General features: G+C 63.4%; 4 protein-coding genes across 8 annotated transcripts in view; 1 reads left to right on the top strand and 3 right to left on the bottom strand.

The window, feature by feature from the left end:
• Positions 1-1,636: 1,636 nt before the first annotated feature.
• Positions 1,637-17,644, top strand: NHP2 (NHP2 ribonucleoprotein). 2 transcript variants are annotated; one of them, XM_068206166.1, is made up of 5 exons: positions 1,637-1,822; positions 1,927-1,996; positions 2,067-2,172; positions 2,666-2,823; positions 17,632-17,644. In XM_068206166.1, exons 1-4 carry the CDS (start codon positions 1,675-1,677, stop codon positions 2,789-2,791), a joined length of 450 nt encoding a protein of 149 aa, XP_068062267.1. In that variant the 5' UTR covers positions 1,637-1,674; the 3' UTR covers positions 2,792-2,823; positions 17,632-17,644. The 2 variants fall into 2 exon arrangements, with proteins under 2 accessions (XP_068062267.1, XP_068062266.1); XM_068206165.1 differs by lacking the exon at positions 17,632-17,644 and having other exon boundaries at positions 2,666-2,948.
• On the bottom strand, positions 3,163-8,875 carry N4BP3 (NEDD4 binding protein 3). Of its 3 annotated transcripts, none has more exons than XM_068206150.1 (5): positions 8,535-8,875; positions 6,021-6,464; positions 5,285-5,839; positions 4,839-5,096; positions 3,163-4,591 (listed from the first exon to the last, which is right to left on the bottom strand). In XM_068206150.1, the coding sequence occupies exons 2-5, from the start codon at positions 6,432-6,434 to the stop codon at positions 4,019-4,021; spliced, it is 1,800 nt and encodes a 599-aa protein (XP_068062251.1). In that variant the 5' UTR covers positions 6,435-6,464; positions 8,535-8,875; the 3' UTR covers positions 3,163-4,018. The 3 variants fall into 3 exon arrangements, with proteins under 3 accessions (XP_068062251.1, XP_068062250.1, XP_068062252.1); XM_068206149.1 differs by lacking the exon at positions 8,535-8,875 and adding an exon at positions 8,096-8,257; XM_068206151.1 differs by lacking the exon at positions 8,535-8,875 and adding an exon at positions 7,410-7,432.
• Positions 11,309-13,948, bottom strand: B4GALT7 (beta-1,4-galactosyltransferase 7). The gene is made up of 6 exons (XM_068206157.1): positions 13,790-13,948; positions 13,265-13,618; positions 12,553-12,778; positions 12,247-12,330; positions 11,974-12,078; positions 11,309-11,810 (listed from the first exon to the last, which is right to left on the bottom strand). The coding sequence occupies exons 1-6, from the start codon at positions 13,834-13,836 to the stop codon at positions 11,655-11,657; spliced, it is 972 nt and encodes a 323-aa protein (XP_068062258.1). The 5' UTR covers positions 13,837-13,948; the 3' UTR covers positions 11,309-11,654.
• The window catches only part of LMAN2 (lectin, mannose binding 2), a 47,313-nt gene continuing 42,842 nt past the window's right edge, over positions 14,217-18,687 (bottom strand). Inside the window, exons 2-9 of one of the 2 annotated variants that reach the window (XM_068206155.1) lie at positions 18,167-18,283; positions 17,968-18,086; positions 17,768-17,885; positions 17,438-17,517; positions 15,790-15,951; positions 15,368-15,482; positions 14,854-14,973; positions 14,217-14,710 (exon numbers count right to left, since the gene is read on the bottom strand). In XM_068206155.1, the coding sequence (XP_068062256.1) occupies positions 14,550-14,710; positions 14,854-14,973; positions 15,368-15,482; positions 15,790-15,951; positions 17,438-17,517; positions 17,768-17,885; positions 17,968-18,086; positions 18,167-18,283 (992 nt within the window). In that variant the 3' untranslated portion in view covers positions 14,217-14,549. Of the gene's footprint in view, positions 14,711-14,853; positions 14,974-15,367; positions 15,483-15,789; positions 15,952-17,437; positions 17,518-17,767; positions 17,886-17,967; positions 18,087-18,166; positions 18,341-18,687 lie in introns of those variants that run through there. The other variant, XM_068206156.1, reaches the window with a different exon arrangement.

The raw sequence follows: 18,687 nt of genomic DNA, 5'->3' as shown, positions 1-18,687 counted from the left end.
GCGTTGTCTCCATGGGTCAGGGCATCTCCTGGGCTCAGGGGATGTGCTGCCGTGGCCTCGGGTAGATCTCATTCTCCCCAGTGCTGGCTGCTGGTTGATGGGTTGATTCAGAGCAGTTTTTGGGAGGGTACCATGTTGGAAGCCTCCATTCTTTTTGGGAAAAGCAGCAATGTAGCCCTGCAGGGAGAAAAGTTCCCTGGGATGAAAAGCAAGAGAGAAAATCCTGTGTGTGGCCAGGTGGATGAAGCAGGCGCAGCCCCTGAGGGTGGCTGGCTGCACACCGGGCACGGCAGCGTTCCCGTGTTGAGGTTGTTGTGAGCTTGTGCTGGGTCGGGTGGGTCCAGCGTTACCGGTACTGACCACACCCAATAAAGGCCCGTGTTGAAGCTTGTCCCGGCCTGCCTGACACTGGGACCGGGACTGGGACTGGAAGGGGTCCAGAAGTGGAACTGGGACTGGGACTGGGACTTGGTCCAGAACTGGAACTGGGACCGGAACTGGGACTAGGATCGTGACTGGAACTGGGACCAGGTCCAGAAGTGGAACTGGGATTGGAACTGGGACTGGGTCCAGAACTGGAACTGGGACTAGGATCGCGACTGGAACTGGGATCAGGTCTAGAAGTGGAACTGGGACTGGAACTGGGACTTGGTCCGGAACTGGGACTTGGTCCAGAACTGGAACTGGGACTAGGATCTCGACTGGAACTGGGAGCAGGTCCAGAAGTGGAACTGGGACTGGAACTGGGATTGTGTTCAGAACTGGGACTGGGATTGCACCTGGAACTGGGACTGGGTCCGGAACTGGAATGGGACTGGGCCCGCGACTGGAACTGGGACTGTGTCCAGAACTGGAATGGGACTGGGACCGCGACTGGAACTGGGACTGGGTCCAGAACTGGAATGGGACTGGGACCGTGACTGGAACTGGGACTGGGTCCAGAACTGGAATGGGACTGGGACCGTGACTGGAACTGGGACTGGGTCCAGAACTGGAATGGGACTGGGACCGCGACTGGAACTGGGACTGGGTCCAGAACTGGGATGGGACTAGGACCGCGACTGGAACTGGGACTGGGTCCGGAACTGGAATGGGACTGGGACCGCGACTGGAACTGGGACTGGGTCCAGAACTGGAATGGGACTGGGACCGCGACTGGAACTGGGACTGGGTCCAGAACTGGGATGGGACTAGGACCGCGACTGGAACTGGGACTGGGTCCGGAACTGGAATGGGACTGGGACCGCGACTGGAACTGGGACTGGGTCCGGAACTGGAATGGGACTGGGACCGCGACTGGAACTGGGACTGGGTCCTGAATTGGGATGGGACTGGGACCGCGACTGGAACTGGGACTGGGTCCAGAACTGGAATGGGACTGGGCCCGCGACTGGAACTGGGACTGGGTCCAGAACTGGAATGGGACTGGGTCCAGAACTGGGATGGGACTGGGACCGCGACTGGAACTGGGACTGGGTCCAGAACTGGGACCGGGGCCGGGAAACGCGTGCCGGAGCGCGTGGCCGGGGTGGTACAAACACCGCTCGCCATTGGCCGTCCCGGCTGTCTGTCACTGCCAGCGCGGTTGCCGATTGGCTGTGGGAGAGCTCGCGGGCGTGCGTCCCGCCCGCGGCGCGGCGCGTGCCCCGGAAGCGGAAGCGGCCTGGGGCGGCCATGGCGCGGGAGAAGCCGGAGGCGGCGGCCGAGGCGGAGGCGACGCCGGAGCTCTCGTACCGGGAGCAGCTCGACTTCCTGAACCCCATCGCGCAGCCGCTCGCGTCCCGCAAGCTCACCCGAAAGCTGCTCAAGTGCATCAGGAAAGGTCTGGCGGCGCCGGCGGGGAGGGGCCGGCTCGTGGCGGGGGCGCGGTGCGGTCCCTCACGCCGTGGTTCTCACTCAGCCCCTCACGCCGTGGTTCTCTTGCAGCGACCAAGCACAAGCAGCTCCGCCGCGGTGTGAAGGAGGTGCAGAAGTTCATCAACAAGGGCGAGAGGGGGTAAGTGCTGCCCTGGCCCCGGCCCTGCGCGGCCCCGCCGGCCCGGGCGCTGACAAGGCTGTCCCTGCAGGATCACGGTGCTGGCCGGGGACACGATGCCCATCGATGTCTACTGCCACATCCCCATCATGTGCGAGGATAGGAGCCTCCCGTACGCATACGTCCCTTCCAAAACGGTGAGTGCCGGGCCGGGGGAGGAACCGGCCCTGGTGACCGGGAACCCGGTGAGGAGCCCGGGCTGTGACCGGAACCTTCCCGGGAGGTGCAGATCCGGTGCCCGAGTAAAGAGCTCGGTGTTTGTCCCTGAGCAAGGCACGGAAGGGACGGGGGGGGAGGTGTAGGAAGCACTGTGGAATCACAGAGCTGTTTGTCATGATCGCGTTCCTGCAGCAGCTCCGGGACAGAGCCAGCACAACTTTTCCAGGCTTCTCTGGGGTGGGGCCAGCTCTTCTGCAGACAGGGACTTGGGTGGGCAATCGGTGTCTTTGGAGCTTCAGCCCCGGTGCAGGCAGCTCTGCAGACCCACTCTGGGGAAGAATAATGGCACGTGGCCCGTGTGCCAGTCCCTTCTGCCAGCCCAGCTTGTAGGAGACAAGCTGGGAAGAAGGTTCATGAGGTTCCCACCTCGGGAAGGGACCTGGCCCCCATGGCCTCCCTGTGTTCCCGCAGGACCTGGGAGCTGCCGCGGGCTCCAAGCGCCCGACCTGTGTCATCCTGATCAAGCCCCACGAGGAGTACCAGGAGGCGTACGACGAGTGCCTGGAGGAGGTGTCAGCCCTTCCCCTGCCGCTCTGAAGAGCCGGGGCCGGGCTGTGCCCTGCGGGGCCGTGGCAGGTCCCTGTCCCTCTGCCCGGGGGCCACACGGCTGTTTCTGGGGACTCTGCCGAGGGGACTGCTGGGGGGATGCTGAGCACTGTGGGGTGAATAAAGGTGTCTGCGGGTTTGTACAAAGTGGTCCTGGTGCTCGGGGGGAGGGCTGGGGGGTCCGTGGCTGGGTTAAAGCACAGCAGGGGCGGGGGTGAGGCTGCCCCAGGAGCCCACCTGCCCGTCGTGACTCACGGCCATGCCCTGCCCGCTGGACAGGCCCAGGCCAGCCCCACACCATCCCCCTCACCCTCGTGGCCGGGAGCCCCCCGAGCCCGAGGGAAGCAGAGCAGAGGCCAGGAGAGAGAAATGCAGGTTTATTGCAGGAACGGGGGGCAGAGCCGGGCCCGGCCTTCACAGTTCTGTTACACAAACAGAGCAGGGCTCTTTCCAGCACCTCTGGGCACCCCCTCACCGCCCCTGGGAGGGGAGACCCCAGCCTCTTCCCCAGCTCAGGCACATGCCCCAGTCCTCTCTCCTACCCCCGTTCTTCCCAGTGTGGCAGAGCACCAGTTCCCATCCCTCCTTGCACAAGGCATTTCCCCATCTCAGCCCGAAGAAAGCTGCACCAACCACCTCCATTGCAGAGCAGCTCCACACTGGGGACACGAGAAGCACCTCGGCTGGGGCAGCTGCCCCCTCCCAGCAGCACCAGAACTCCTCAGGGTTTCCTCCTCTGCCTGCCCAGAGGCACCACCAGCCCCAGGGCCCTGCTGACAAGGCTGCCACTGCAAACAGTAGCTGCAACCCCTGCAGCAAGGCAGTGGGGTGGGGGACAGGGCTTAAGCTGCTCCTCACAAGACATTAAGTTACTGGTTTGTAGGAACAGGGGCAGCAGAGCAGGAGGGACAGGGAATTTCTCACAGGGTGCTTGGTTTCTGCCCCCGTGGCAGAAGGAATCACAGGGCAAACACTCCTGGAGTCAGAGCACGGGGCACATGCAAGACCCCCACCCTGGCACAGATGACCCCCCCGCCCTCCAGAGACCCCCACCAGAAGGGCCTGAAGTGCTGCGAGAAAGAGAAGCTCCCCTGTGGCAGTCAGTCCTTCAGCCCAGGGCAGCGCCGAGCGGGGCCAGTCCTTGTGCACACCCTGAGATCGTCCCACTGCAGCGGCAAGAGGCTTTCCCCTTTCTCAGTCCCACTGGCATCCCGCCCCTCAGATCTTGGAGGACTCCACCCGCTCGATCCAGGGCGAATCGATCCTGACATCCCTGGGCTCCGCCCGCAGCTGCCGCAGCTCCCGCTCCAGCGCCTGGCTCCGGTGGTACATCTCCATGTAGCTGGCCTGGAGCTCCCGCTGGTACCGCAGCACCTTCTCCTTCTCCTCCTGCCACGTTTTCCTCTCCAGCTCAAAGTTCACAGCCTGCAGCTGGCCCTGGCGCCGCTCCCGCAGCAGCTCTGCCCACAGCCACTCCACCTGCCGCTCCAGGGGCTCCGCCGAGTCGCTCTGGAGGCCCCGGCACTTGGAGTCATCAGTTTCGCAGCCAGGGAAGTCCTGGCACGACGGCATGGGGTCATCACCCAGAGGCAGCGAGGTGCTGGGCTCCTGGGGGCTCTGGAAGGAGTCTGCCAGCTGTGCCAGCTGGGAGTCCCTGGCCTGGACCTCTGCCTTGGCCTCCCGCAGCTGCGTCTTCAGGCTGAAGATCTCCCCCAGCTTCTGAGCCATCTCCTCCTGGGTGTCCCGAAGCTGCTGCTTCAGCAGGGAGATCTCCGCTGCTTTCTGGCACACCTGCAGGGCACGGGCGAGCAGTGAGGAAGGGCTGGGGGAGCAGGACCACAGAGGTGGCAGGACCCCAAGTTGTCCTCATGGAGACCATAAGCACCAGACGTGGCTCATCCCTCCCGTACTGTGACCCAGAGTGACACCAGGGCAGGGAACTGCTGAGAACTGCTGTCCCCATCCTGGCCCCACAGCCAGGAGGGTGGCAATAGGGAGGGAAGGGAGGAAGGAAAGGAAGGAAAGGAAGGAGACTCACCTCCCACTTGGTCTCCTCCAGTTTGGGGCTGCCATGCTCGCCCTGGGGCTGCCGGAGCTTGGTCTCCTCACACTGGCACTGCTGCAGGCTCAGCTCCTCCTGCAGCCGCTTCTTCTCCTGCTGCGCCTTGTAGAGCTGCAGCTGCAGCGCCCGCTGCCCGCGCTGCGCCTGCTGCATCACCTGCTGCAGCCGGGCCATGTACATCTGCTTCAGGTCCTCCAACTCGTCCAGCCACAGCCGCTGCTTGTCCTCAAACGCCTGCCAAGCACAGGTGGACAATGGTGAGAGGCTGCAGCCCCAGGGACCCCAAGAGATCCTGTGATATTTGATCCTCCCATACTTGGGCATTCCAAGCCCATCACCCACCACAGCAGCTCCTTCACTGCTCCTTCCACCCCCACATCCCTGCCCGGGGCACCCAGCGCTGCCCCAGCCCCACGGCTCACCTGTGTGAAGGGGTCTTCAGTCTCGCTGAGGCTCCTCTTGAGCTGCCGCAGCTCCCCTCCCGTCTCCTGCAGCCGGTCCTCCAGCTGCTTCACCGCGTCCTCCAGGGAGTAGGAGAACTCGTACGGCGGTGGGGGCTCACTGGGGCTCTGCAGCCTGCTCAGGGTGGCCATGCTTTTGCAGGACAGGGGCATCTTCTCAGGGGCCAGGGTATCCCTGGGGCTCCGGGAAACCCTGTCCAAGGAGCCCCCGATGTGGTTGATGTGGCCCATGGAGGCGCTGAACTGGCTCTGGGCAGGCTTGAGGCGGGAGCCGTAGGATGGGAAGCTCTGGATGGAGTTGTGGCTGGAGTCAGAGGCCTCATCCAGGCTGATGGCGTGGAGCAGGTGGGTGCGGAGCGGGCCGTGCTGCGGGGCCGCCGTGCTGCTCTGCGACAGCAGCGTGTGCAGGCTCCCATTGCTCTTGGACAACTTCTGTCCCTTGGACGAGGACAGGCCCTGCATGGAGACCAGCCCCTTCCCAGCCACTGCCTTGAAGGCCGAGGGCCTGATACGGCACTGAAAAACAAGAGCAAGGTCAAGCATGAGCCTCTACAGCCAGAGAGAACCCCCCCACTCCCAGCTTCATATCCCTGAAAATCCTCAAATCCCCACACCCCATCCAGGGGGGTGCAAATCATCCTGCTCCATCCCCATCCTCTCGCAGACCAGGCTGTATTTCAGACCCCCACAGCCTCACCTTGTCGAAGCGGCCCCGCTCCGGCAGGGAGCTCTTGGAGAAGTCAGCCCCACGGTGATGCTCGCGGGAGCAGCGCTCGGGGGACCGGTTCTCGCGGTCACTCTCGTAGTCCCGTTTGTAGCAGGCGCCCGGTGTCTGGTGCTTCCGCTCCGCACGCGTCTCCTTCTTGGCCCCGTGCAGGTACCCAAAGAGCTCCCGCTGGTTCGGCCCCTTCCGCAGCAACCCGTCGGGCTGCCGGAGCCCCCGCGAGCCGCCCAGCGGGGCCCGCAGCTCCAGGGGGGACAGATCCTGCTTCTCCACCAGGCTGCCCACGCTGCCCATGCTGCCAACGACGCCGACGGGCTCCGAGGAGAGGTAGGTGCCGAGGACACGGGTGTCGGGCTCACAGGTCACAGGACCCTGTGCTGCTGCCATGGAGAATTAGAGAAAAGCCCAGAACCAGCACTGCCGGGGAAGAGACAGAGTCAGCGATGCCGGGAAGCCGGCACACACCCCCGGCACCCCCTGGCCCAGCCAGCCCCCAGGGCCCACACGGGCTCGTGGCACTGGGGTGGATCTGCCTTGTCCCGTGCAGCTTCCCGGGGCACAGGGCACAGCACGCACGGGGCGGGGGCTCCCCGCCGCTGCCCCCACCATGGTGCAGCGCCTCCTCCCACACCCAGCCCCACCTCCCGCCCGCGGCCGGGGCCGCCACCAGAACAGGCACCTGCCGCCCAGCCAGGCGGGCGAGTTCGGGAGCCGGCAGCACCTGCCCAGGCCTGGCGCCAGCCCCGGCCCGGCGGCACCCAACCTCCCCGCCGGAACCTCGGGCTCCGGACACCTCTGGAGACCTCCCCAAAATGCCCCTGGGGATGCCCATCAGCTTGGCCTCGCCGGGGTGCGCACGGGACGGGCTCCTCTGCGGCACCACGGGGACACTTCCCGCACAGCATGGGCGGCACGGGCTCCTGCAGCTCGCAGGGCGAGCTCCACACGGCCCCTGCCATCCACACGCATTCCCTCCCCAGCACCAGGCAGGGACCAGGCGGCCACAGCCCAGCTGCTGCGTGCGTGCCGGGGACCCCGTGGCCGGACATGGCGTGAGGGCGGTGGGAAGGGGCAGGATGCGGACGGGACAATGCAGCTTCCTGCGCAGGTGGCCGGGGGAGGAAGGATGAGAGGATGCCTTCGGCCTCGCCTCTGGCTCCCCAGCGCTAGGGAGGGGACGATGGCCTCACACCAGTACAGGGGACATAGAGAGTGTGGCAGGGGCGAGGCAGAGCCCCCAGCACCGCTCCCAGCCTCGCCGAGGGCTCCGGGGCCGGGTTACACCCAGGAAGCTGCCCTGGTTCTCAGCACCACGCGCCGGGTAAACAAACACCCCGCTTTTAATTGCTGCCACGCACAAACCTGTCTGACAGCTCCCGGCCTGCGCTGTCACCTCCCTCTGTGAGCCCAACACCTGCTCCGGGCACCGGCACCCCACGAAGGGCACCAGGGATGGACCCTCTGGAAGGATCGGGGCTGCCTGCGGTGCCACCGGGCGCGCACGGGGATAGGGAGGGGACGTGGATGTTCCCATGGTTGGGGGGTGGGGGGGGAACGTGGATGCACATCCAGCCCCCGGCACTGGGGAGCAGCTCGGCCGAGCCCCGCAGCGGCTCCTCCCGGCACAGGCGGCCGAGGAAGTAGGTCAGGTTGTGGGAGGTTTGGGAAACGCCGGGGGAGCCCGAAGGTGTCCTGCCTGCGGCAGGGAGGGGATCACCCTCCAGGCGGCAAAACACCGGTCCGGCCAGCCTGGCTCCTTCGCGATCTGCTCCCAATCCCAGCCGTGCCCAGGCAGGATACGGCCACGAACCTTTTCCTTTTCCCATTCCCATTCCACCCGGGAGGGAACGGCAGGGTTGGAGGGAGGCGGGCGCGGGTCCCCGCGCAGCCCCTCCGCGCCTCCCCGCAGCCCCGCCGGAATTTCCGGCACGGAGAAGGCGGAGGGGGCAGTCGGTGCCCGGGGCCGAGCCCGGGACAAAGCCCCGCTGGCCGCAGCGCACGGGGGAGGGGGATGGGGCGCGGCGGGGGCCGCCCGGCCCCGCACTCACCATGCCGGCGGCGCTGCGGTCCCGCACGGCTCCGCTCCGCGCTCCTTCCCTCGCCGCGTTTGAACGCGCCCCTCGGCCGCGGCCGCGCGGGGCGGCGGGCGGAGCCGGCACCGGCAAATCGCGGCGCGGGGGCGGTGGGACGGGAGGGGCGGGAAGCAGCAGCAGCAGGAGGAGGAGGAGGAGGAGGAGGAGGAAGGAGGGGGACGGCCCGGCCGTGCCCACCGGCGGGGCGGGGCGGGGCAGGGCGCGCTGGCTGCGTGCGGCGCCGCCACTTGCGCGGAACCCCCCCAATGGCGGGGAGAGCCCCGCAAATCCCCCCAGCTACAGCTCCGGGACCGGCAGCACCGGCGCCGCTCGGATCCCGGCAACCGCCTGACAGGCGGGCTGGTATTCCCGGGTATCGCCCACCAAGGGCGGAGAGAAATACTTGGCTTCGTACCTGCGGCGTGGAGAGGGGTCTCGACTCCATGGGACACTCTCTGTGCCGATCTCTAGCAGGACAACCCCGTGTCCCCCGCTTACAGCACCCGCGGGTGGGCAGGAGCCTCACAAAGCCCGGGGGACACGGCGTACCCCCGTGGGGCTCTCGCCTGGCCTGGCGCCAGTGAGACGGGACACGCTTCATCCCTCTGAATCACATCCTGGCCTGGAGCCGGTTTTGGCAGCCGCAGGGAGCGAGGATCCCGGCACGGGCTGGACCTGGTCACCGGTGTCCCGGCCTCCTCTGGGAGCAGGACACCTGCCGCAGCCCTGCTCCGTCCCACGGCGCGGTGCCCGTCTGTCCCCGGGCAGGGACCGCCCGTCCCCAGCCCGGCGTGTCGGTGTGCTCGCACCCCGCTCGCTGCCAGCTCCCTCCGCCGCACACCCGAGTCCTCAAGCTGTGCTGCCAGTGCTCTCCCACACACACACACTGTCCCCGGTCCCTGCTCGCCGGGCTCACATGCTGGCAGTGTCCTCGGTGCGCTGCCAAGGCACGCTCCGCTCCCTCGGGCCTCAGCCCCCGTTCCCCGCAGCTCCTGTGCCCAGCGGCACCAGCACGCGTGGCCTCTGGACAAGAGAGCCCTTCCCAACGGTGCCATGTCCCATCCTGCTGGCCTCAGGAATGTGTCTGCCATGCCCTGGCCCTCTGCCTGGAGCTCAGTCGCGAAAGAGCCGCCCCGGCAGCCCGCGGGCACTGGCATCATCCCACGGGGCTGGGAGCGGGCAGGCTGCAGTGATGCCGGGTGGCTGCACGGGGTGCTGGTCACGGCCGCACCCCTCCTTCCCGTCTGCCCCGTTTCCTGCTCCTCCGCGAGCTGCATGCCCCAAGCACGTCTGCCTGGATAGCAACTTCCACAGCCCGGCCCTGCCCGGGTCACTCCAGCAGCCAAGGATGTCACCTTCTCCAGGCAGAGATGTTTCAGCTTCCTCTTTTTCCCCAGTCCCCTCTCTTTGCTCACCTCACCCCCACTGCCCCCCTTTAAGATACTACAGCAATTTCACATGTCCACCAGCAAACAGCTTTGGAACAATCCACTTTATAACAACCTGGCAATAAAAGCCATCGATTGCTGTGCCTGCATGTGGCCTTGCTAACAGTAATTGGGACCCCAGAAGGGGGGTCACAGAGGGGCAGGGCTGGGCCTCCAGGGGCCCTCTCTGCCCCTGAGCATCCTGATGTTCTCCTCAGGCTTGCTGAGAGCATGAGAACGCTGGGAGGCTTTTGGCTCGGCTCTGCAGGGCTCCTGGGACAGCAGGCAGGGTGTGATCCATCTGTGGAAAGGCAATGGGGAAAAACTTCATCCCCTCCAGCTGGGCCATTGCCAATACCGAAGCGTGTGGGGGGAGCAGAGCCGAGCGACCTCCGAGTCACATTCAGGGCTATAAAAGGAAGCCGGGTCTCCAGCAGGGTGCCTCTTCCACAAAAGCAACCGGGGGATGAGGGGGCTGCGAGCAGAGCTGAGAAATAGCTGCCAGGCAGCGGGAGAGGAGCCTGGAGCGCTGAGCAAAGCGCGAGGTGCACATATGCTCTCTGTTTCTGCACAGCTTCGTCTTTATGAAACCTGCCCCAAATTGTGTCATCTATTTTGAACGGCACAGAGGAATACTTTGATCTGCCTCCACCAGCCCTGGCTGCGGTTCAGGCACCAGGAAGGGGCTGCCATACAGATGGCTGATCCCAAACCCGTGCCATGGAGAGGCAGGAGCGAGGCTGCTGGGCCAGTATCTCCCTCTGGCTGCCCACAGCAAGGGCATGACTGGTCCTGGAAACACCTGTGCAGGAGTGCACCTGCTGTCCAAGTTCACCAGCACCTTCATGCCAGATACCAGAGCTGCTTTGGAGCCACCAGGCTGGACAGGCCATCGGGAGCTCTTGGATTGCATCGCCCCGAGGCTGAGCCTGCTGCTTCCATGATGCAAAGCAGATCCCAACCACCCTGCACCAGCACCTCAATCCCTGCCTCAGAGGCAGCCCCCAACACTCTGTCCAAGGGTCCAGACTCCTCTCCCAGCTCCAGAGCAGCACAGAGAGCAGAAGGCACCAGATCCCACCAGACACCCCATCCCAAGCCCTTACAGGGTACGTGGGCCCCACACTTGGCTCCGATGCTTTTTTCCCTCCCTCCTCTCTGGAGCTACTCATCTTTCCGGGATGGCAACAGCTTCTCTCTGGGGATGGAAAGCAACCACTCCAGGAAGTGGCAGGCAGAAGACGAGGACAGAAGGGGCCAGGAAACGCAGAGGGCCTGGTGCCAGTGCTAGTGGTGGGGCTGAACAGAGAGGTACTGGCTGTTCAGCTGGGTCTACCCAGCCTGAGGAGGCAGCAGCACCCAAAACGTGTGCCAAGACCCCGGGGCAGACATCCGATTTTCCAACCCCCCAAGAAAGGCTGAGGCAGCACATGCCACAGGAAGGCAGGCAAGGAAAGGGAAGCACAGCCAGAACTCTCCTCCTCACCCCAGAGAGGCCCTGGCCTACAAGTGCTGACATCCAGCAGTGCTGTGGATGTGGGGCTCGGGCATGGCTCAACCACAACCACTTCCTGCAGTGAAATGCCAACAGCCCAGCCCTGGGGGTACCTGGCAGCTGGAAGAGGCAGCATCTCTCTCAGAGCCCGTTTCAGACTGGCTTGGCCTCCGAGCCAGAGCAGCTCAGAGCTCACCTGTCACACAGAGAGCAGCTGGGGCCAAGCCAGAACAGGTGTGCTGAAGGAAGATGAAGGGAACAGGAAAATGGAGTAGTGCCAGCACAGCCCAGGGCATTCACAACTCACAGGTGCCCTGACAGTTCTTTATTGTCCTCTGAGCTGCATGGCAGCTCAGCCATGTCCAGCACAGGAAAGCCACCTCCTGCACCTGCCCTGGGAGGCAGCACCAGCGCCTGCAGCGACACCAGCAAGTCCCATTCTCAGCCTCTTCTGTTGCTCCCAGCAAAGTCCAGTTTTCAGCCTCTTCTGCTCCTCTGTGTCTCGCCAGCACTGCTCATCCGCTGCAAATCCCTGCCTGCTCCAGGCAGCTGCACGGCAGCCAGGGAGCCTTGGCACCAGCACAGAGCACACGCCTGGCACGCGGGGACGGGCTCAGCCAAACGTGCACCAGGGGGTCTCGTTTGTGTCACAGTCCAGCAAGATATTAAGGACGGTGCAAGGGGCTCCTGCCACGCTCAGATCTGTCCGTGACTCGATTCGGTACCTCACGTTGTTCAGGCCTCCCTCCCGATCCACCTTGAACTGTTCCTGAGGGAGAGAAAGACTGCTCGGCCCAGGCTGGAAGGAGGAAGCACCCAGTGCCCAGGGAGGGAGCCAGAGCTGGCAGAGAAGGACACGAGCAAGGAGGGCTCAGAGCACTTGGTGACCACAGCCCAAATCTCCTGTGGTTCCCCCTGACCACGGGTCTCACCTGCTTCTGCGCAGCGATGCGCTTCTGGTCTCTCTTCCTCCAGGCTGGGTCGTGCAGGTGCTGGAAAGTCTCGTATCCAGTTGTGATTCCAGAGGGACGACGAACCTGGGAGAAGAGCAGGGCTTCCATAAAGCTACTGGAAAACTCCCACACCTGCGGCTGGAGTGCAGGGCTGCCTTCCCCAGACCCCAAACTGGGTAGCCACAGTGGGGGCCAGGTGAAGAAACATAAAAAAAGGCAATTTCAAGCCAGGAGGGTACAGACACCCCTTACCTGGAGACCAGCTCCTTTGATACGTCGATAAAACTCATCATCCTCCCGTCCCCAGCCCCAGAAGCGGTTAGACATGCCATTGCACTGGAACGAGAGCAGCACCGTACCAGCCAAGGTTGAGCACAACTCCACGGCCTCACAGGAGCAGACACCAGCCCAGCCTCCCCTGTCCTGCCCCCCAGCAGCTCAGACCATAGGCTCTGTCCCCAAACCATTCTGACTCCTGTTCCCCACTTCCCAAGTTCACCATGATAATGTCATAGCTCCTGCTCCAAGCTGTCCAGGACATCCCACCCAGGAGCTCACCAACTCATAGTGCTGCTTGGTGAGCAGCAGGATGCCGCCCACGTAGGTCTTGTAGTGGTAGAGCGGGTGCAGCTCGGGGGATGCCACGTGGAAGGGCCCTGCCTCTGGGAAGCTGTAGTCCAGGTGCTCGTTGAGGGGCAGGAGATCCACGTCGTGCATGGCGATGTAGTCGGTGTCGTTGCCGCTCTCCAGGAAGCCCACGTTGATCAGGGATGCCCTGTTAAACCTGCCACAGGACTGGGGGCTCTCAGTGCCACGCACAGCAGCCACTGTCCCCACACATCCCCCTGCCACAATCATCAGTGCCCAATGTCTGAGCGGTCCCCAAACAGGGACACATGCAAACACAGCATTCCATCCTGCAACTGCACCCCCGCACAGTGAGCTGGGGGTGACAGCATTTCCAAACACCCTGTGGCCTGTCTTTGACTTCCAGAGTCCCCATATGTTTGCTGCTGCAGACCCGTGACACTGGGGAGAAAACTGAAATACCCGAGGATAAAGGAGTCTATGCTAAGATTCTATTCTTGCTAAGGAATAAGGAAGCAAGCCACCACTTTGTCCACCTCTAAGCTCTAGAATGAGCAGCTTTGGGGAGAGCATCACACACTGGCCCTGCCATCCCGCTGCCCTGGTCCTCCGCTTCTCTGCAACACCCTCCCGGCACTCACAGAGCTTCGGGAAGCACGCCCTCGGCACAGGGAGACGCTACCTGAAATGATCCACTTGGTTGAGGATGAAGATGCGGTGGCGGATCCTCTTGTTGCTGAGGAAGCGGTGCATGTAGGGCACGAAGGCCAGCAGCTCCTCGAAGCGCTCTCGGAAGGGCACCAGCAGCGCCAGCCGGTGCGGCCCCCACGACGGCTCCTCCTCGGGCGGCTGCGGCGGCGCGGGGGGCGGGCAGGGCTGCCGGGGAACCCCCCGGTGCTGCCCGCCCGGCGCCGGCCCCTCGCCCGAGCAGCTGAGCTGGAGCCAGAGCAGCGAAGCGAAGCCCAGCAGCAGCGCCAGCAGGAACAGCGGGAAGGCGGAGAGGCGGCCGGGGAAGAGCCGCAGGAGCGGCGGGGACCTGCGGGATGGCGCGGGGTCAGCGCACGGTGGGACCCCCGAGTGGATCGCGTGGGATCCACGGTGGGATCCACGGTGGGATCCACGGTGGGACCCCCGCCCCGCACACCGCGAGAGGATCCCCCGAGTGCCCCCAGCCCCCGGCACCACCCCCCGGTGCCGCCGGGCTCACCCTCCGCCGCGCAGCCGGAGCGCGTCCCTGCGGCGGGCCGGGCCCATGGCGCCCGCCCGGCCCCGGCCCCGGCCCCGGCCCCGGGACACGCTGGCTGCGCCCGCCGCTCCCCCTTCTCCCCCGGAAACACGGCCCCGCTCTCTTCCGCCGGAGGGGCGGGACGGGGGCGGGACCGGCCGCCGGGGACATCCCCTCCGTCCCGTCCGGTCCCCCAGGGGCTCCTCCGGACAGCGCGGGGACGGCTCAGCACATCCCCGGCAGGGGCCGGTGAGCGCAGATCCGCGCCCGCGGGGCCTTTGGGATGCTCCCACGATTGTCTCCCTGCACCCCCACCAAGCTGAGACCCCCCCCCAATTCCCATTCCTACAGCACTTCCCATCCTCCCTCCCTCCCTCGCCTCCCCATCACAGAGAGCCAGAGCCACGGCTGGTGTCAGTCCTTTAATGCCCCACTCGCAGTCCCCTCCCCTCAGCCCCTCATGTTCACACCTGCCCCAGGCAGCACAGCAAATCCCAGCAAGGTGGGGGGAACGCTGGAAAAACCGGGGAGCAGCCTCCAGGCTCCCACACCACAGCTCTGGGGAGCCAGTGGGCATCACCCCCCTCAGTCCAACCCACGGGAGGCCAAGGGCCAGGCAGGGGTTACAGCCAAACAGACAGGTAAGAAAATACTTCTGGTATTTCTCAGAAACAGCATTTAGAAACCACAGTTTTTTTACAGCTCCCCATAAAAAATGATGGGTTTGGGCACAGGTGTTCCACTAGTAGAAACGCTTGTTCCGCTCCTGGCGTTTCTGGAAGACCACGGCTCCCACCACGGCGCAGACAATGATGCCCAGCAGCGCACAGAGCAGGAGCAGGAACACCTTCCAGCCCGTCAGCGGCCCGCTCCGGAAATTCCCCGTCGGGTCATCCACGTTGTCTGCGAGGGAAACAACAGCTACAGAGACCAACATAACCTCGGCTCCTCTGGAGCTTTGCCAGGTGTCACGCCGTCAGTGCTTCCAGAGTCCAGCCCCGACATCCCAATCCCCCATGGAAAGTTTCCAAAGCCCACAGGCTCACCTTTGGGGGATTTAAGGAGGCTGACCCTTGGCTCGATCTTGGTCCAGTCAACAGTGTCATCTTCTAGAGGGTGCTCCACCATGAGCTGGAACAGCTTCATCGAGATAATGTCGTGATTGTCTGAGGAACAACCGTGAGCACCAAACACCATCAGAAGCTCTGAGATGTCCACACACTCAGAGCACCCCTCAGACCGTCCTCTGCCAGGCCAGTCTCCTTCCCTCCCAAGCCACCCTCATCCCAACGTATCAAACTGCAATCCAAAGATCTTCCTTAGCTCTCAGGTGCCTCCTTTCCCCAGGCATGAGTCCCTAGAGGGTTTCAAGAGCCCGGTGAACAATTCAGAGAAAGGAAGAAATGGAAACTATCCAGTGCATCCAGTGTTACAATCACAGAATCACAGTTTTTTTTAGGGTTGGAAGGGACCTCTAGAAATCCAACTCCCCTGCCAAGACAGGGTCACCTAATCCAGGTTCCAACCACCACGTGTTCCCCTGGGGAAAGCCCCTCTCACCAGAGAGATCTCCAGTGCCAGCAGAAGCACCAAAGAAGTACCCAGTTGGCAGCTGCACCCCTGCGATGTCGATGCAGTTCTTCCATTCGTTCTTGTCTTCCACGTCAGTCATCACCTGCAAAACCAGGAGAGGGTCACACCAGGAATGTTCAGAACCATGGGACAGGGTCCATCCTCCCTGCTCAAGCAGGGCCATCCCAAATCACATAGATTGTGTCCAGATGATTCATTAATATCTCCAGTGAGGGACACTCCACACCCTCTCCAGACAATCACTTCTGGCATGCCACTATCCTGCCTGGCTGCACCCCATTGGAGCTGGAGGTGCCAGAGAGGCAGTGCCTGAGCCTGGAATACCATCCCCAGCTCCTGGTAGAGCCAGCCCTGCCCCCCTGAAAAGCAGGACCCCGCGGGGGTCTCACCGTGAGCCGGCCCCGGGAGTAGCGCACGGCCAGGAAGGTGTCGTGGTTCTGGTTGCGCAGGTCAGCCGAGCACCCCGCCAGCTCCGTCCCGCGCCCGTCCTTGCTGTGGTCGTAGGTCAGGGAGCCGTTGTTGACCATGGCTGAGATGTAGGGGAACACGCGCTGTGGGGACAGACAGAGGCTGTGGGAGCTCCTGGGGCACGGCCAGAGCCCGCAGAGGGAGCGAGGTGGGAGCACGGCACGGCAGCAGGGCCATGGTCAGGATGTGCACGGCTGCTGCTCCACCTAAAGCTGCTTCTGAACCAAGCCAGAGCTGCCTAAAGCAGAGCCACCCTTTCTGACCTCCCATTTCCAGACCCCTGCGGACGTGACACCTGGTCAAAGAGCAAGAAAACTAGACAAGTTTTCCCAAAATCGGCCTGGGAGACTTTAGGGAGCTGGAGATAAACAACGATAGCCAATTATTAAAAACAACCTGCAGGTGTTGTTTTCCTAATATCTGTTTTCTTGTTACCCTCATAAGATTGTTAATAAACGGGCATCTTGTTAATTAGCCAATCGGGTGAAATGTATTGATTAGATGAGCAGTCAGGTCCCCCTGTATCGGAGCAGTGTGTAAAAGAAGCGGTTTGGAGCAAAGACACGCGCTAACGCCACTCAGCTTTCTGACTGCTCTTTGTCATTTCTTATTGAACAGTGACAAGACCCCCATCCTGTGATTCTGTGAATAAACCCACCCTGTACGCCATGGCCAGGGCAACCAGACTGTCCCACACTTGCAGAGTGGCTGGGTAAAAATCCCAGAATCATCTAGGCTGGAGAAGACCTCTGAGGGCATTCAGCCCAACCTGTGACCAATCCCCACGTTGTCAGCTAGCCCTGCGTGCCACATCCAGTCGTTCCTTGAACACAAGAAGTGTAAGAACAGAGCACAAGACCCAGAACGGACAGAAATCTACAAAAGCAGCAAAACTACACACAAGGTTTTGTGATCAGTGGATTACCTACACCAGGAGAGGACAACTGGAGGCAGGAATTCACCTCCCGTGAGCATCAAGACAACAGGGAGATGGGTCATTTCCAGGTGCTTTATCACTTAAGTATCATGGTTTTGATGGTACAGACCCCAAAGCACAGTTTTGTTTTCTGACTGTGCCACAATGAGATCCACAAACACAGAGCAGGACAGAAGAAAAGGATCCCCAGCCCTCACAGGACTGATCTGTCCCGTGGCCATGGGGAATTCTGGAGCAAAAAGGCAGCCCAGGAGTTTCTTTCAGAGACACACAGGTTGCAAAGAGAAATTAAGGGCAGAAACATCATGGGATGAGTATCCAAAGCACAGAGGTCAGGTAATAACTCCCAGGATGAATATCAGCAGGTGGTGCTGGGTTTACACCAGCTCTGTGCCTGCTCTCCTGTGCAGAAGAGAAGATGCCTTGGAAACATCCGTGCAGCCAAGAGCAGCACAAGAAAAGAGCTAGGAGCTTCTTATCTCCATTAATGCACACAAACTCTTCTCTTTACCAACTCACAGGACAGGAAGAGCGGACCATGCCCAGCTAGGGAGAGACTTTTCCTTGGATCAGGTGAGAAGCACTCGGAGCAGGAAGGGAACAGCACTGCACAAGCTGCCTGGGCCACTCACCTCCGTCGCCTCATCATTGGGATAGGTGTCAAGGAAAATAGCCAGTCCATGGAAGTTGTCCTTGCTGCCAAAGACAGGACCTGGAACAGGGCAGAGGAGCGGAGAGAGGAAGAGACAGAAGGAAGTGAGAATTTGCGCTCAGAGAGTTCTGAGCAGTACAAGCTGTTCACTGCCAAGCAGGTGGCTGAGGGCACCTGTGCCCGGGCAGAACACACGGGACACGTCACCCCAGTCTAGTGAAACCAGAGCGGGGAGCTCAGAGCTGCCCGTGGCCCGCTGCCTTGCGGGACAGGCCCCGTGTGCTGCGGAGCAGCCGCTCCCGGCACCGACCTGGCGTCAGGCGCTCCTGCGTGTACCACAGCGCCAGCCCATCCCCGTGCAGGTTCTTCTTGCCGGCTCCGTGGATCTTGAAGTGGACGTGGAGCTCCCAGTCCTTGAGGAAGCAGGGCTGTGGGAGAAACCCCAGCGGCGTCAGGGCGTGAGGCGGCAGGGCCGCCCCGACCGCCGCCCGTCCTGCCCCGGGCTCTCACCACGCGGTTCCAGATGGAGCCCTCCCGACTGCGCTCGTCGGGCGTCAGGCGCACGTACTGGCTGGTGACCATGGTGCTGCCCGTGAAGTCCCACAGCGGCATCGCGGCGGAGCCCGCGCCTGCAAAGGGGCGAAGAGAGCGCGGATCAGCCCGGGCCGCTCGCGGGGCGCCCTGAGCGTCCCCCCGGCCCCGCGCTCACCCTGGTACGGCTTCATCAGCGAGTGCTCCCGCTTCAGGTGCTCGTTGTTGCCATCCGTGAGCTCGGCGGGCACCGGGCGCGGCCCGGCCAGGGCCAACAGCAGCGCGGCCGCCGCCAGCCCGCCCGCACCCGCCGCCATGCTCCGCTTCCGCCTTCCGGCGCCCCGCCCTCTGCCCCGCCTCACAACCGCGGCAGCCAATTAGAAACCCGATCTCCCTGCGGTCCCGCCCCCAAGTGTGAGCGGCATCACTGTCCGCCTATGGCGGGGGAGAAGGGCGGGGCCAGCGGGGCGCGTAGCTCCCATTGTGCGGCGGGAGGCGGGAGGCGGGGGCCGAGCGGCCTCCCGGCGGCGCGGGGCGTGCCGGGAGATGTAGTCCGCCCGCCTTCCCCGGGCCGCCTCACGTGCGCGGCTCGTGCCGCCCGCGGGACACGTGACCGGCCCCGACGGGTCCCGGGAACGGGAACGGGAACGGGTCCGGGAACAAAGGGCTCGGAACAGCCCCGGGATGGGATGGGAACGT

This window comes from Anomalospiza imberbis, chromosome 15 (assembly GCF_031753505.1).
Source record: "Anomalospiza imberbis isolate Cuckoo-Finch-1a 21T00152 chromosome 15, ASM3175350v1, whole genome shotgun sequence".
Lineage (NCBI taxonomy): Eukaryota > Metazoa > Chordata > Aves > Passeriformes > Viduidae > Anomalospiza > Anomalospiza imberbis.
The sequence above is the reverse complement of the archived record's forward strand: the minus strand, read 5'-3'. Positions and strand labels throughout refer to the sequence as shown.

Excerpts from the sequence above, each read along its gene's own strand:
- NHP2 (XM_068206166.1), top strand. The coding sequence starts at position 1,675 with ATGGCGCGGGAGAAGCCGGAGGCGGCGGCCGAGGCGGAGGCGACGCCG. Across the intron at positions 1,997-2,066 it reads ATCAACAAGGGCGAGAGGGG|GATCACGGTGCTGGCCGGGG; the intron begins GTAAGTGCTGCC and ends CTGTCCCTGCAG. Across the intron at positions 2,173-2,665 it reads CATACGTCCCTTCCAAAACG|GACCTGGGAGCTGCCGCGGG; the intron begins GTGAGTGCCGGG and ends GTGTTCCCGCAG.
- N4BP3 (XM_068206150.1), bottom strand. The coding sequence starts at position 6,434 with ATGGCAGCAGCACAGGGTCCTGTGACCTGTGAGCCCGACACCCGTGTC. Across the intron at positions 5,840-6,020 it reads AGCGGGGCCGCTTCGACAAG|TGCCGTATCAGGCCCTCGGC; the intron begins GTGAGGCTGTGG and ends CTTGTTTTTCAG. Across the intron at positions 5,097-5,284 it reads CTGAAGACCCCTTCACACAG|GCGTTTGAGGACAAGCAGCG; the intron begins GTGAGCCGTGGG and ends TGTGCTTGGCAG.
- B4GALT7 (XM_068206157.1), bottom strand. The coding sequence starts at position 13,836 with ATGGGCCCGGCCCGCCGCAGGGACGCGCTCCGGCTGCGCGGCGGAGG. Across the intron at positions 13,619-13,789 it reads CTCCGGCTGCGCGGCGGAGG|GTCCCCGCCGCTCCTGCGGC; the intron begins GTGAGCCCGGCG and ends GCCATCCCGCAG. Across the intron at positions 12,079-12,246 it reads TCAAAGGAGCTGGTCTCCAG|GTTCGTCGTCCCTCTGGAAT; the intron begins GTAAGGGGTGTC and ends CTCTTCTCCCAG.